The sequence below is a fragment of the Paramisgurnus dabryanus genome, chromosome 10 (genome assembly GCF_030506205.2).
Source record: "Paramisgurnus dabryanus chromosome 10, PD_genome_1.1, whole genome shotgun sequence".
In the NCBI taxonomy this organism is placed as follows: domain Eukaryota; kingdom Metazoa; phylum Chordata; class Actinopteri; order Cypriniformes; family Cobitidae; genus Paramisgurnus; species Paramisgurnus dabryanus.
In genome coordinates this window covers 9486930-9503669 of record NC_133346.1, presented here as the reverse complement: position 1 = coordinate 9503669, position 16740 = coordinate 9486930, and the positions used below count along the sequence as shown (strand labels likewise).

Genomic DNA, 16740 nt, shown 5'->3' with positions numbered 1-16740 from the left:
AAGATGCAGCTAATATTACAGACTCGCACATTTGCATGCAATCTAAAAAGCGCAAGCAATCGAAAGCCTCAACCGAATGCAAATCATTCCTGAGGGAATGATGGATGAGTAATCGATGGAAGCGGATCTAATCTGCAAATCACTGACCTTCTCTCCGAAGATCCGCTGGCAGATGCCGTTCTTGGCCAGCTTGTCTTTGACCTGCTGTGTGAGATCCACAGTGTCTACTTCCTGGTACATGTAGTACTCGTATTGTTCGGGCGTGAGAGGGGGCACCACGGGTTTTGCGACTTTGGGGAGGTTCAGTAGGGGCGAAGAGGAGGGCAGTGGGCTGCTCTGAGGCGTCTCGCTGCCGCTGGGCATCTGCAGACTGAGCTCAGAGCTCTGGGAGTATGGAGACTCCGCGCTGGGCCAGTCCTTCCAGTAATCCAGAGATGAGGCCGGAGCCACGGGTGCAGTGCTGCCCAGCCGAGGAAGCTTCTGGTGGGGTTAAGAGTAACAGGGTTGGGGGAGACAGATGGTGAGTAATAAGTATCTGTATGTAAGAAGTTAAACACAAAAAAATTACTTTTTAATAATGCACTTTACCTCCTTGCTATCCTCTTGATTGTGGCTATCTTCGCTAACAGACGGTTGCCCGGTTCCACGGCGCTCCGACAGACCAGAACTCCACCAATGTTCCCGCCAAGAACCTCCACCCACACCACCTCCACTCTCAGACAGACGTCCAAGTTTGGGAAATCCGTCCAGCCCCTCTGACACGGCCACCTCACCCATCTCCTTCTTGACCCCGGTGTGGAAGTCCAGGAGAGGGGAACTGGAGGGCTTTTTTAAAGACTGAGCCATTGAGGTGTAAGGTAGGGTGGAGAGCGGGGACCCCAGGAGCTTGGAGCCCAGGAGCGAGAGATCGGTCGGAGCCATGGAGCTGGCCTTGAGAACCGGCTCCAGAGCCACCTGCTGGGCCTCCATCTCTCTCCGAGCCTGCTCTAGGATGGAACGAATGTTGTCGTCCGAGTTGCTGGAGGAGGACGGAGGCTGAGAACTGTCAACTGCAGGAACAGAGGATGACGTGAGCGATCACAAACAGTTGGTTTGTTTACAAAAAAATGAACGTTGCCTGTGAAAACCAAGCTAAAGTCATTTTTTGTTATTTATTGTTTTGTACATAAAATCATCCTATGTAATGTAAAGATAATATTACCTTGATATCTTTAACATTGAGTGAGTAAATATTGAAATCAATGATTTAAAATCAAACTTTGATGCATTATATGAGACTTTAGCCTTGATTTCACAGACAGGGTCACAAAATTTTTGAATGTGGGTGAGTAAATAATCCGTTTTTTATTAGGGGTGTTAAGTATTTCTTTACCATGTGTCAGTGAATATCCCTGCCCCTTTAATAATTTGGGATCAACTATAATTTTGTGTTTGATGTGTTATATAACAATAAATAAACCTCAAGTCAATCAAAACACAACGTGCAGACAAAAACGTCCGTTTTATTTATATTCAAATTGTAAAGGATATCTCAACAAGTCCACCTACACAGGTTTTCTCATTGATGTATATATTAAACATACATCAGCCATAAATCCCTGCGTCTCAGACTGATTTATGACAGTGAGGAGTTCATTGGAAACAGTGCTCTTGGCGTAGAGAGAACAATCTGGGGGAAAACTTTTAACAGACGGCACAAAACCTCACCAAGTCTTAGACTGTGTGCATATATTTGGAAATAGCTTCCCGACCCTCTGTGGTAACCTGATCGCCGTTGCCTCTCCCCCACGCCGTCTGCAGTGGCAGGTGGGGAAGAGACAGTTAGATTAATTCTGTTACACAAGCTTGGACAGGAAAAGGTAAAGGGGGAAACACTTCTAAGTATGTTATTGACTGGTATAGCAATATGTTTGTGATAGTGGTTGGGCAAAAGTTGCATTATTATAGAGTGCCGCAGGAAGTTAGCAAGGCACTGGTTCTCTCCCCCGAAAGCACATACATTTTTCACATAGACTTTTGGATTAGCGTATAAATGTTTAACAAAAGATAAAGACTGATAAGATAAAGATAAAAAATGTAATGCATTTTGAAGTGTAAATGCATTTACTAAAAATATATAAAGCTGAATTTTGACTTCAAAATTAATAAAAGTTGTGTTCATCTGTGAAGACTTGTTGAAGAGTCCATCCAAAAGTCTATGGGAAAAATAAATGTGAGGTAACAAGCGTCCCGCTAACTTCCGGGTCGGCTTACAAAAATGTGTCACCCCTGCGGCACTCTATTAAAAAAAAATATCACAGATTCTATTAGATTTACAACCAAGAATTCCTAAAAAAAAAAAAAAAATGCAATGGCTTCCAAAATATTAACTTTGTAATTTAATGCATCAGCTTGATCTGCAAGACTGTACGGCTTATTTAACACATCTTGCATCTGCGTCCTTTTCATTTTGGTTCCCATCTAAACGGGTAACGGCCTTTTCATTGCACACATAATCATTTGTGAAAATGTACTTATCTACCGTTTGTCTTATTCGAGTTACACAAAAGCAGTACTTTTTTATGTTATATCCAGACAATTTATCCAGTTCATAGCTGGGTGATTCTCGCGAAATTAGACTTACGAGGTGTCATGAAACATTTTGATAAAAAGGTAAATGATATCAAAATAAGAAGCATACAGATACAAACATCTCTTCATGTACTATTTTGCACGTGATTTTAAATGACATCATACAAACCAATTTTTTTGTTTTTTTTCCACATTTTAGGGGAAATTTTTCATTACCGCAACGTGTCCATGACTGGATTTGGGTTCTTTGACATGGAAATATTTATAATTAAAAATTCAAAAAAATAAAAAGCTTCAGTGCATGTTATACTATAAACATTTACAGTAAAGAAACATGCGGTATTTGGTGATCATTGGTAAATGTAGAGACAATAATAAGGAATATAAGGATTCTCATCCTCCGCAACAATTTTCAATCATTATTTAAGCCCTCAAGGAACTAAAATTAAAAAAAAAATGTTGGAAGGGACATAATTGACTGTGACACTCAAGATGGCTAACAGGTCAGCAGTGTTTTTTTTCTCCAGATAAAAGTTGAAATTTTGTTTGTCATAGTACCTAGACCACTTTTTAGTTCTCATTACCGAAACATGAGTTTGTAAATGCATATATTTAATGTAATATCATGTTGTGGTAATGATAATTTTTGATAATGATAATCTAAAAAAGATGTAAATAATTCTATAGAAAATATGTTTTAAATCCTCTAAAAATAATGGTTATAGCAAGCTTAGACCTTAATCTTATATGTGCAAAAACTATTTCAAGGGCTTTTTAAAAATTCTGAAGCTGGACACCTTCTAAATCTGGATTTCGTGAGAATCACCCAGCTACATTTGTCCATTTAGGCACAAATCTGTGTAAATTAATGATCATTTCTTATGTAAATTAGGTTTCATGATCATCAAGTTTATAACAGCTGTCAATGGCCCGCTAACTATAACAAATAATTTTTTCAGTGTTTGAATACAGACATCTCTATTTAAAGCTCTGTTACCCAGCAGAATCGCTGTGTGTGTGAAAGCTTAACGGCTTGCTGTCGCAGATGCTGGATGTGTGAAACAGGAGTTCAGTTGACAATAGTGAAACTTATTCTACAGGAAATAGAAATAGGGGAAGTGACAAATATACGCGAAGGCTTTGGCCCTCCGTGATTTCCTGGGGAGGAACGCGACTCACCTGCTTTCTGCACCTGTAACTCTCTTTTGGCCTGCTCCAAGATGGACTTTATAGCTTCGTCCGAGCCGGTCTCAGGTGTCCGGATCCGCGTGGTGATGTTACCTGTAAAGAAAAGAGAAGTTTGTAGTACAGAACAAAACAGATCAAACGTTAATGATTCTACATGGTGAAGCAAGAGATCAAATGCAAGCCAACAATGAATCACTGTTATTTGATCAAAATGCAAACTACGTTTAATGATACAGAATTATAAAGCCAAAATCAAACGCTTGCTTAGCTATAACACCGCACATATCGGCACCTGCACTACCCCTGGCTACAGTCAAACTTCCCGAAACCTTCTCCTGTCCTCTAAAGTCAACACAACAAAGGATCTGCAAGATTTGGACACAGTCCACGAGAAACAACCGGGCTCATTTGGAAGTATCATTAGATGGGTCGGCTCAATAATAATAAATACAGACAGCAAGAGAGAAAGGAAAAAGTGCCCTCCATCCAAGCAATGGGCAGAAGGGCAAGGTCAGAGTCACTGGTGTGTGAGGAGAGCAGCTGGACGTGTGTGCGAGGTGGAAGTAATGCTCTCTCGCCCTCTCTCTCTCTCTCCCTCACACACACCGAGTGGCCAGCCACCCACAGCGCTACCCTAAGGGAGATTTAACCACCAGTGGTACTGTGGTGGCACTGTGGATCAGCCTAAAGGATTGTGCCACACACACACACACACACACACACATATACAAACACATTCGGACCACAAAATAACAGGACAGAGTTTTCAAGGACCTCCGTGATGGAAAGTTACACAGTGAACACTGATTTAGGCTTGATAACATTCAAAAAAGTTTTCCATCGATGCATGAAGCCAAAAGTTGAGATGTAGCACAGATATAGCATTTATTGTAAACAGCTGTCTTCAGAATAAGACCGTTTTAAAGGTACAGTTCATCCAAAAATGATGGATCTAAGAATGCATACTTTGTATAGATATGAATTTTTTTGTATGGAAAAGCTTAGAAAGATAATTATTGGTGAACTGTTCCTTTAAATTCAAGTCACTTGTTTTGCAACAGATTCCAGGCCAGAGATCGAGAAGAAACAGACCAGCACAACAAAAACATACAGACACAGCGGATCTGACACTCGTAACACGAGAGGGAAGGCGAGAGACAGACCTGGCCGCGTGGAGCCTTCCGAGCCGGTTCTTCGCTTCGGAACATCCTGAAACACTCGGCTCAGGTTCTGGCCTGGGTTCTCTGTTGGAAAACAAGTGGCGGAAGATAGAAATAAAAAGTAAGACCAAGCCCTAAACGTCTGCTGTCATTTGTCCAATCATCTCACATCACAATCAGTGTTGAAAACACTGTAATGCTTTTGAATACCGTTTGCTAAAACTAAACCCGTATCCACCTAGCCTGACCCTAAAAAGAAAGCCACCTGCGGCCCGCAGAACTCACTGAAGTGATTATTTCGATGTTAATGTGCTCCTTTAGCCCGGGACTTTGATGTGAATGAATGGGTTTTAAGGCTCTTACAAAGTTCATACTCCCATGGGAGACCACAAGCCGACGCTATGGAGGCAGCCAGCCAGACCAGACTCCCTTGAAGATCTTCCAAACCGGTGTGCAGACGCACGGCTAGCACAGTCAGCCTTTTTTCAGGCCGATTCGAAACTACTGCCTCACAGCTAGACTGAACAAACGTAAACTCGGCTGAACGAGGCATTTAGGATTTGCAGCCAACTGCCCTCATACGCAAGCGCTCGCGCTCATGCCGGGCTCGGTCGTGATTTGTTCGCTCTAGCTGTGAAGCAGAGACTCGAGGAAAAACATAATGTGTGCGAACCCCTGCTGAACTTCCTCGAAGTCCGTAGGCCACGGTGTATGAAAGAGCAGACCGCAAAATTTGAGCTCTCATCAGAGCGACACGCCGCCTGTTCCAACAGAGTACTAATAATGCGATTTCTGTCAGTGTCTCTCATACTGTAAATCCCTTAAACATACACAAAAAATATATATAAAGGCTAAGGGGCCAATCACACCAACGCGTTTATGGCAGTGGCCATTTTTCAATGATTTACCATGGGCAGTTAGCGTACGTTCATTAAATTAATTTAAATTAAATTAAATTAAAGCTTATCAGAAGGATAAACAGTTGCTAATTGTATGTAACAAAGTTTCATTATAAATTATATGAATGTGACCCACTGTTTTTTGCAATTTACCGTTTTTTTTTTTTTCATAAAATCATCCTACATAATGTAATGTATATAATGTATATAAATATAACTTTGATATCTTTATCAGTAATGTCATGTCAAATATTAAATTCAATGATTAAAATCAACTTTTTCATGCTCCTAATCTCATCATTTTAATTACAGGGTCACAAATGATAAACTATTTTAAAGGGACATTCCACTTTTTTTGATAATATGCTCATTTTCCAGCTCCCCTAGAGTTAAACATTCTTACCGTTTCGAAATCCATTCAGCTGATCTCCGGGTCTGGCACTAGCACTTTTAGCATAATCCATTCTGATTAGACCATTAGCATCGGGCAAAAAAATAACCAAAGAGTTTAAATATTTTTCCTATTTAATACTTGACTCTTCTGTAGTTACACCGTGTACTAAGACCGACAGAAAATTAAAAGCTGCGATTTTCTAGGCAGATACTAGAAAATGCCTGATGCTACAGATGCCCGATGCTAATGGTCTAATCAGATTCAATGGATTGTGCTAAGCTATGGTAAAAGTGCAAGCGCCAGAACCGGAGATCAGCTGAATGGATTCCAAAACTGTAAAAATCAAATGTTTAACTCTAGGGAAGCTGGAAAATGAGCATATTTTCAAAAAAGTGGAGTGTCCCTATATGCATCTGATTAAAAACTACAATATTCTTATGTCTCAAATGTGAGAAAGCATTAGTGTGGCTATGCTTAAGTTACTTATAAGGGGACTTTGATGCAGTGCTTAAATAAATGTGCATTGGGAGATCCTCTATGATTATGGCTGCAATAACAGGGTTAATTATTTTCCTTAAGCTCTGTTACTGACCTCTCTGCCTGCCCTGGATGCTCCTAAGCGCCAGGATGTTCTGCTCATCCGACAGGAAGTGCTTCATCTTGTGAAAGGGCTCTTTGCCGCGAATAGTCAGCTTGCTCCAGGGTTTGGGTCGGGCTAGGATCTCGCTGACCGAACCTTGGGAGAGACCCAGCACGTAATGGCCGAACACGCGCTGGCCGATGTTGTGTTTGATCAGCTGCTCCTTGACTTGTCGTGCTATCTCAGCCGTGTCCATTTCCTCCCCTTCCGACGTGCTGCCCGCGCCTTCCGATTGGCTGGGGGACGGCGCCATTCCGTTCACTTCCGGGCTGCCCGCCGACTGAGGGGGCAGGGGGCTTGAGAGAGAGTTGGTCGTAGCGTAATGGGGCGGTCCGAACAGCACGGAGCTCGGAGAAGGGTCTTGGAGGGCTTTGGTGTAGATGGTTTGCATGAGCTGCCTCTGAAGAAGAGAGTTGAGTGCCATTTTGCCGGCCAGCGGGGGGAACGTGGCGCCCACGCTTGCTATTCCAGGAGTGAAGAAGTCTGGCCCGATGCCCGTAGGGGAGAAGGGGTGTGTACCGTTGGCACTGGCAGCAGATTCAGAGGTAGCGGTGCCCGTCCTCATCAACAGCTGAGGGGAGGGCGGAGGGGGAGACCCCTGAAGCGTGGTGGGGACCGGAGTGGCAGGAAGACGCTGATGGTTTTCCACTGTAATTTCTTTACTTTTGCGACCCAGCGCTCCTACAAAATGGATTAAACACTGGGTGTTAAAATATTGATCAAATATTATCATGCACTCATATTAAAGTTTTCTAAAGGTAACAAAAGCATGAAGTCTTATGGGTGATTCACAAAGTATGCGGCAACCGCAAGTCTAGTTTATTTGCAATAGGGGATGTGCGGAAAGTGGCTATTTATTTAATTAATTTATTCCAATACCTTAGAAATCCATCCAATTAATTTATTCCAAATCATCAGAAATTTATAAAAAAATATAAATAAAAACACTTTTATGCATGCTTCATGAAAACCAATGTGTGTGTGTGTGTGTGTGTGTGTGTGTTTGCCAAAGGCTGACATTTAATGCTGATCTTCTCTGAGGTCTTCTAGACTAGCAGGCATGTCCAGAGATATGAGCCCAGGCAACTGCGTGGGCTACCTGTTCACGCTGTGGGGACGCTTCACTGTAAAGACTCGTGGGTGCCAGTACGGTTATCCTTTTTGCCATGACAAAACACCTCTGCTGTGTGCGCTTTCATAACAATACAGCCACTTATCAACGGTGGCAAAATCAATATACAGTGCAATTCAATTCTGTTGCCCATCAGACACAAATACAGACTTGCTCATCTATCGGTGTCATCATCAGACATCAAAAATCCCATTTGAAATGCTAAGTAAATGTATGATCTCCGTAAGGGTGTCTAGAGGTGCTCTATAATGACATTTGCAACCATATATGCACAAAGCGTGGCGGAAAGGGCAGGAAAAGCAAAATAAGGCCTAATTATCACATTGGTCTCCGCTAGCTGTTCTGGATTTATGCAAGCCCCAGGTGACCTGATCTCCTACAAACAAAACCATACACGTTGCTGCCGCTAGTAAAAGATGAACTGACCTTAACAACAAGGATGCCATCAAACCCAACTCGTCACTATCAAGATTATCTGTTGCGATATTTTTTTTCTTGTGGCGAAATACAATTGTACAGAGTTGAAAGTTTTATTAGGTCAGGTTGCGTGTACTAGCGCATGTTAACGTAGATTAATGTAGGTGTCGGGAAAAATAATCGATACAGAAGTATGAAGTATGGCTAGTTCCAAGCAAATGACAGGCATGCGCTCTTCACAGAATGCTGAATACTCACCGCTGAAGTCACTGTTGACCAATCGCTTCACAGCACTGTCTGACAGCTGACTGTGGTCCTTCCCCGTCAGCAACATCTCCAACGGCTTGTCCTGAGAGCGTGAGAGAGAAAAAAACAATATGTTTTTTTATTTATGGATTTAATAAAAAATGCATGAATGCACATTTCCCTCTAAAATTAATAATGTCAAAAGGTCCCCAGGGAACACAAATAAATGTACAGACTGAATGCACTGTTTTGCCAAGTTCAGTCTGCAAGATTTTCAAAGTAGTCGGGTCACAGATCTTTTCGCACTGCGTGACTGTCTGTGGTAGCGTTCAGTCGCTGCTTTTTTCAGACTGCTGGATGGATTGGCGACAGGGGATTTCACAATGCATGACTTTACCATGGGAAGAATCGCGGACAACTTTGTCCCGGTCCGCAAACTACATACCACAACCAAACGCACGAGAGATGACAAGGAAACAATGCAAGGTCACGCGTGCAAAACCGGAGTTCTCACGTAAGACTGGGAGTTTTATTAAAAATGGTAGCCCGCAAGAAGCGTGCCATACAAATTGCATGTGTGCTTATTTGCAGCAGAAAGAATATATTTTTTTAAGATTATGAAGGAGGAAATGATTGGGGATACTCCTCCCCGAACTTCTATCTGTCCTGTATGTTCTCTCATTGGCTGTAGGTCATTGCCGATATTATTTTCAGTCAAAATACATTTCACACAACATGATTTTAAATGGTGACAGGTCCAGATATCTAGCATGCCAGATATCTCACAGGTGTCTGCGATTCGTCTGCAATTCTATCAGATAACGTCTTTTATAAATCACACTGTGTGATTGTCATTCGCGTGCACGAGCATCGTTTGCCTGTGATTTCGGGCATATGTCAGCGATTTCTCAAAACCTGCCGGCGAGTCAAAATCAGGACTAAAATCGTACAGTCTGAACTGACAACTTCGGCCAAATGCATAAATGCAAATGTAAAAGCAATTTCATGCATGTCTGTAAATATGAACAAATATAAAAATGAGAGTGTGCGATATACCGGTAGGTAGATTAAACCAATAGAAATGTGTCAACCATAGAGATTTTGGACTATCGTCTCTATTGAGGATACGCAGTCACATCACGTTGCTGTGCGCATATCAAGAAAACGATTTAAAACAAGTAATTTTAAGCCATTGAAATACAAATAAAAAGATAAGCGCGCGTTGTTTCTGTGTTAGAGAACTGCACAAGCTGAGGATGAGCATTTGAATGAGCATTTTGCAGCTTTATTGGCCTTAAATACACATATGTGTCAAAACCTATCCTGGCAAGTATCCTCATAAACACAGTCATTTAGGTCTTAAGAGAAAGTAAACAACTGAAAAAAGAAAAGCATGTGCAACAGTATATTGGATCCGGACTTCGTCTTACTGGGGAAGTTACATATTGCTCCTGTTTGTCATTTTAAACAATGTTAAACATTTCATGTTAAACTACGGAGCCCCTAAAAGGACATGAAGCAAAATTAAATAAAGTTTAGTTTCACATGCGCACGTGAAACTTTCGAGTGCGCATGTGAAATTACCACGTTTAACTTTGCTTGCTCAAGTGAAACTTTCGCGTGCGCACGTGAAACTTTCGCTTTCACGTGCGCACGCGATAGTTTCACGTGCCCACGCAATAGTTTCACGTGCCCACGCGAAAGTTTCACGTGACCACGCGAAACGAAACTAAAAAAAAAATATTCTGCACCTGAAAGTTTCACATGAGCACATGAAACAAAACGTTAGGTTTTTTTACTCCATATAAATATATTTTTTAAATATATAAATACCCTTAGTGACAAGAATTATAAAAATTCTACTGTATAAAAGATGTAATTGCATAGAAACCTTAATCAAAGACAAAAATAACTGATGTTATATGTATTCTTCTTGTGGTATACAATTACTCATATCATGATATAATATTTTGGTCCTATCGCCCACCCCTAAATGCTACTTTATCATTTACACTTATAAAACAATCAACATTTCCAATCACAAATCAGTTGAAGTTTATTCTCTCACCTGTGCAGAAGGATGCTCTGATGAATTGTGCTCCATTGATTTGAGGTTGCTGGTGAGAGTAAAAAATATTTCAGCTTAACAAAGCCAACACGCAAAACATAACGCATTTGAAAAACACTTTCTATTGCAGGTTAAGAACCGAACACATCTTGCTTCAATAATGATTCACTCCAATTCCTGTGATGCCTACAATTACGTTACCCAAATTAACCTGTGTGCCTATTTGCGCTCTTACCCGCCTCTGATTATCTGTGGATTAAACTCAAAACGGTAAAAACATTCATTATATTACAGTTGAATGTACCCTGAGATTAAACTACCAATACTGTAAACATTCAGAAAAGTTTTTTTTGGATTTTAGCTTCCAATTGGGAATATTACGGTGGAGATATGCAATGACAGCCAGGCATCTCCTGAAATTTTCTCAAACACACACCAGTAGCAAAAAACGCTACGTTTTTGAGCCAAAAACGCACGCATCAGTCAATTGGGTTATCGCCGATCATGCAAACTATGCTAAACTTCTCATTACAGTCGTGGCTGGAGATGAAACAGGGCACTCCGACAACAAACCGCCCTTAATCCGCTTTTCTTGAAAATAAGACCCAATACTCCTCGCATACCTAAGGTTCTTTGCAGTAATCTTCGTTTTGATTAATAAACACAGAGTATCTTCTTAAAATATGAAAAAGTCCACATATGCTTTTGGTCTCCAGACAGACCCGTGCCGAGGAGCCTGGCAAACTCAGTGGCTCAAATCTTTGCCGGCTGAACTATATCAGATCATATTCTGTAAGTCTAACAGTAAAGTTCAAGACCACCAGGTAGTAAGAACTCATAGTTCAAGCCCTCCAGCAAACCAAATTCAGTAAGACCTGGCATTATGCGTGCAGGACTGCATAAAAGCAACAGATAAAGGTTAAAGATGGTCTGAGGGGGTTGATACTGTATGAGGTACAAAATTATGTCAACGTAAGAGTCGATTCTTGGTATTACGCACTTGACTACGTTAAAATAATGCTAATGATGTTAAAGTGTTCCTGTAAATTTAAATGAGAAGACTCTTACCAGAGCTCTCGTTTGATCTCCTCATAGTCTGCCTGGTCTTGAAGCTTTTCTTCCAGTTGCTAGGGAAAGGAAAAAACAATACTTATTGATAAAAATAATGCAGAAATTGTGCAATATTGTGCATTGATCGACTGATCAATCAGAATCAGCCAAAAAAATTGGACCACCAGTTGTCTATACTTGTATATGTCAAGAAGTGTGTATCCTTTTATTTGACCGTGTGCACTCATAAATGAACTAAAAGCTCACAAAGGCAGATCAGAGCGGTCACACTGCATGAAATTCAGCTCAGTCTCTCGTCATCCAACCGGCTGTCACTCAATCTCTAAACAGTCACCACTCAGGTCACATGTAACATTTACAGGCCTGTCCTCTTGCAGCCGAGGAGAAGTGATATTGCTGCTGCCACGAGCACGGCCGTTCGCTTTATGCAACATGAAAGGACGAGTTAAAACAGTCTGTGTCTGGAGTCTAGTCTTAATGTGGCTTCAGATGGCAGCTTTGCTTTATACAGGGTTCCCACACCATAGTTAACTTTAAATTCAAGAACCTTTCAATGTCTTTCCAGGTCCAATACCCTCAAATTCAAGGACTAAATGTGGGGACACATTTTAAGTGAGATCAAGGTTACATCGTGTTACCTTTTAAGATACATTGTTAAAGTTCCCTTTCGAGGGAACTCGCGCTGCGTCACTGCAGTGACACTTTGGGGACGCCTCCAGGGGTAAGTGCGTCTGAATGTGTATATCAAATTCAACCAATGGTGAGGCTTAACGACAAAGGCAGGGTGACGCGGGAGCCAGGAAGTATATCGCTATCTGAAATATTGCCAAAGACGGCGTTACAGGGACGCAGGAAGTATGGCAAGGGAGACGCAGCGTCTCGTTCCCTTCTCAGGGAACAACAGTTACATACGTAACCAGAGACATTTTCATGTGTCCAACACAATTATGCAAAAAATCATTTTGGTATGAATCAATATTTGCATACAGAAGATATAAGCATTTAAAGCAAACAGTTCAGCACGTGTGTTTAAAAAGTCTAGAATTTTTATGATATTATCCTACACTACACAGGGAATAATCTGGATTTTTTTTTCAGAAAACTTCTTGCATAAAATAGATTCAAGCACTTTCAATGACCTTTATTCATGTATGTATATGTATGTATGGCAATGTTTAACTGCAAATAAATAAAATCCCTTATAACCTGGCACATATAAAAACAAATTCTTCCAATGTGTGCTCACAAAGATATATTCAACATGGCTTATCCAATCAGATTTTAGAGCTTATAACAAAAAAGAATTACCTGATGGTCTTAAAATTTTGAGTTTTTTTTTAATATACTATTACGAATCACTGCTTCATTTTATATAAAATCCACCCCTTAAGTAACATACAAACAACTAATAAATTAAGGTTCAAATGTATTCCCTACCTGATATATCTATACTTCAACATTTATTAATATACAGTAATTCATACGTGTCACTGGTCTCACTGACCTTTAGCAGGGCTTCTTTGGAGCACAGCTGCTGCTCGAGCTGGCTGATCTGATTGGCCGAGGTCTCGCTAAGCTGAGCGAGACTGGTCTGCAGCCTCTGAACGTCTTCGGCCAAACGCTCCACCTCCCTCTCCTTCACCCCAAGCTCTGCCTCCAGATTGCTACAAGATATCTGCTCCAGAGACTTGTGCTGTACACATAAACACACAAACATCCATCACACATTTTGAAATATATTTCACAACATGTCCAACACCTTCACACGAGCCCCCTCTCAAAGAACCCGCCTTCTGGGCGCACAAGCCAATGGGACGTTAGCAAATATACTTACCGTCATGTCTTCCCAAATGTATACTGTAAGTACAATATGTGACCCTGGACCACAAAAGCAGTCATAAAGGTCAATTTTTTGAAATTGAGATGTATACATCATCTGAAAGTTTAAAGGGATAGTTCACCCAAAAATGCAAATAATGTCATTAATGACTCACCCTCATGTCGTTCTAAACTCCTAAGACCTCCGTTAATCTTTAGAACACAGTTTAAGATGTTTATATTTAGTCAGAGAGCTTGTTGAGCCTTCATTGAAAATCTATGTACGGTATACTGTCCATGTCCAGAAAGGTAATAAAAACATCATCAAAGTAGTTCATGTGACATCAGTGGGTCAGTTAGAATGTGTTGAAGCATCAAAAATACATTTTGGTCCAAAAATAACAAAAAATACGACTTTATTTAGCATTGTCTTCTCTTCCGTGTCTGTTTTGAAGGGCATGCGCGAGACTAAAATCACATGACTGCAGTGACGCGAATGACGTACGATGCGGCTGACGTGTTATCTAGTGCGCCCCAGCTGTTTTTTTTTGTGCGCCCGGGCTTCATTTACAGTCTGAGGGAGGTGAACGCTGTAATTTGAAAAAAAAAAATTTGCAAACATGTCTGAGGATAACACTTCATCCACGTCACTGCAGTCACGTGACTTTAGTCTCACACATGCGCTTCACAACAGACGCGGAAGAGAAGACAATGGTGAATAAAGTCTTATTTTGTGTTATTTTTGGACCAAAATGTATTTTGGATGCTTCAACATATTCTAACTGACCCACTGATGTCACATGGACTACTTTGATGATGTTTTTATAACTTTTCTGGACATGGACAATATACCGTACATAGATTTTAATGAAGGCTTAACAAGCTCTAGGACTAAATCTAAAACATCTTAAACTGTGTTTAGAAGATGAACGGAGGTCTTACGAGTTTGGAACGGCATGGGGGTGAGTCTTTTATGACATTATTTTCATTTTTGAGAGAACTAAACCCTTTAATAATTAAGCTTTTTATTGTTAGGATATGTCAATATCTGGCCGAGACATAACTATTTGAAAATCTGGAATCGAAATATTGAGAAAATGGCTTTCAAAGTTGCCCAAATAAAGTCCAAGCAACACATATTACAAATGATTCATAAATGTTATATATATCTACAGTAGGAAATGTACAAAAAATACTTAATATCCTAATGATTTTGTTATATTAAAAAAATTATAATTTAGACCCGTGCGACTTATTACTGGATTTGTGGTCCAACGTCACAAAAATGTTTCACCACAAGACATGCCAATACAGATTTAATGTTATCAATGTGCCGCTGTATTTGAATTTAATGTGTGATCTGAATGTTTCATTGGATATGCAACATATTAGACACCATATAATCTCAAAATATGAATCGGCTTCTTTCACAAACGTATCATTTCACATATATGTTAACCCACTGGATCCGAATTATTTTATTGATGTATGTATGTGCTTACTGGATCTCCGCTATGTTGAGCCTCATATAAGATGACAATATGACATTTAATTAAATAAAAAATACAATTATTTGTGAAATTATTAACTAAATAAATCATGCACATATGTGATGGCATGAGGGTGAGTAAATGTGAAAATTTTCATATATGGGGGAACTTTTCTTTCAACTACCAATAATATCAGAATTATCGTGATTAAATATTTAATTTAAATATTTGAGCTCTAATTATAATATGATTAAATGAAACACATTGCAATTAAAAGTGTGTTCAAATTTAATGCATCAAAAAAAAAAAAACCTCAATTGTTATACAGCTTCAAAGAACGTGTTAGCATACAGCTTCCTTTTTCCTCCTGTAACCACCAAATTTCTGTCACTCTCTACAGTACAGATGTGCAGAAAGAGAACGGTTCTCACCATATCCGGGCCTTTCTGAATCTGATTGGTTGGTTTCAGGGTGTTTGCTGAAGCTGAAGAGAGCTGCTCCCTCAGGGTCACGGCCTCTCTCTCTGCCGCCTCAGCTCTCTGGAAGTCACCAACAGAACATTCGGGTTAAAAATTGTCCTAGCAGAGGATATATAACCATTATATGAACTGACTTTCATAATCGCCAAGACCGGGAGCTAAAAGATCACAGTCTCCTGCCCGTTTATTTTATGGCCGACCTGAAAAACGTTAACCGAACTCACATGGGTCCCGCTTGGCTGAGTGCTCTAGTATTTGAGCCCAAGTGTGTCAAGGTACGTATGGTTGGATGATTTGCAGAATATGCAAATAGCGCACGGTTTTAAACACAGATTGTGGCGTTAATTCATTGGCTGCCCTAGAATAGACGCCTGACCTGAAGAGAAATTCACGATGAGAAAGTTAAATATGTTACGAAATGCTGCTTAAAGCGTTCAACCTTTAGCTGAACAGAATCTATCACCGCAATCTTTATGCATTTATGGTAATGACGAGCTTAATTATGCAAATTTATTCTTAACGTCTACGTAACAAGTCCTACCAAATGTTCTTTTTTCTGTTGATTGGAATAATAATGCTAATGAAAACAAAGATTAAGAAGTTTTTGGTTTGCCTGGTTGTTTTTTTTGTGTGCCCTACATTTTCAAAAAAAATTTTTTTTTAGCATTTTTAAACAAGCAAACAGATTTGCAGCTATTTGTAGATAAACATATGAAGATCTCAGATGCAAAACCCTCTAAGTGCATCTAACATTTTTTGTAAAAAAAATTCTTTATCAGATTTTTTTTCTTTATCAGAATGTATAACCGTGCTGAGAGCATTTGGTTAATATTATTATGCCATTTTTGACGGAGATGGCATTTAGAGGGTTTTGCATATGAGCTTAAATAAATAACAAGACTTGTACACAAACTGCACCCTTCGAAAAAGTTAAATAAGGTCAGAAAAATGATTTACAACATTTACAAAAATCCTGTATTGCACAAAAGCCATAAAAAGGCAATGCATTCTTTATATTGCATCACACAAAAGATTTGATCTCCATTTACATTTACCCGTTGGGGCTCACGGCTAAAAAAAACTAAAAGGAGATGATGGATTTCTCCCAAAAAGAAAGCAGATGGAAATTATAGCAGGTAAAATGTGGATATATGGGATTGCTACAAA

The 16740-nt window shown here is 40.1% G+C and overlaps 1 protein-coding gene across 4 annotated transcripts in view; it reads right to left on the bottom strand.

Moving 5' to 3' along the window:
• cux1a (cut-like homeobox 1a) overlaps window positions 1-16740 on the bottom strand; it is a 123802-nt gene that overhangs the window by 19020 nt on the left and 88042 nt on the right. For 2 of the 4 annotated variants that reach the window (XM_065259867.2, XM_065259868.2), the window contains exons 10-20: window positions 15526-15633; window positions 13291-13479; window positions 11784-11842; window positions 10716-10764; window positions 8660-8750; window positions 6805-7533; window positions 4923-5003; window positions 3751-3852; window positions 1708-1794; window positions 589-1049; window positions 148-480 (exon numbers count right to left, since the gene is read on the bottom strand). In XM_065259867.2, the coding sequence (XP_065115939.1) occupies window positions 148-480; window positions 589-1049; window positions 1708-1794; window positions 3751-3852; window positions 4923-5003; window positions 6805-7533; window positions 8660-8750; window positions 10716-10764; window positions 11784-11842; window positions 13291-13479; window positions 15526-15633 (2289 nt within the window). The remainder of the gene's footprint in view (window positions 1-147; window positions 481-588; window positions 1050-1707; window positions 1795-3750; window positions 3853-4922; window positions 5004-6804; window positions 7534-8659; window positions 8751-10715; window positions 10765-11783; window positions 11843-13290; window positions 13480-15525; window positions 15634-16740) is intronic. The other 2 variants (XM_065259877.2, XM_065259871.2) reach the window with 2 other exon arrangements.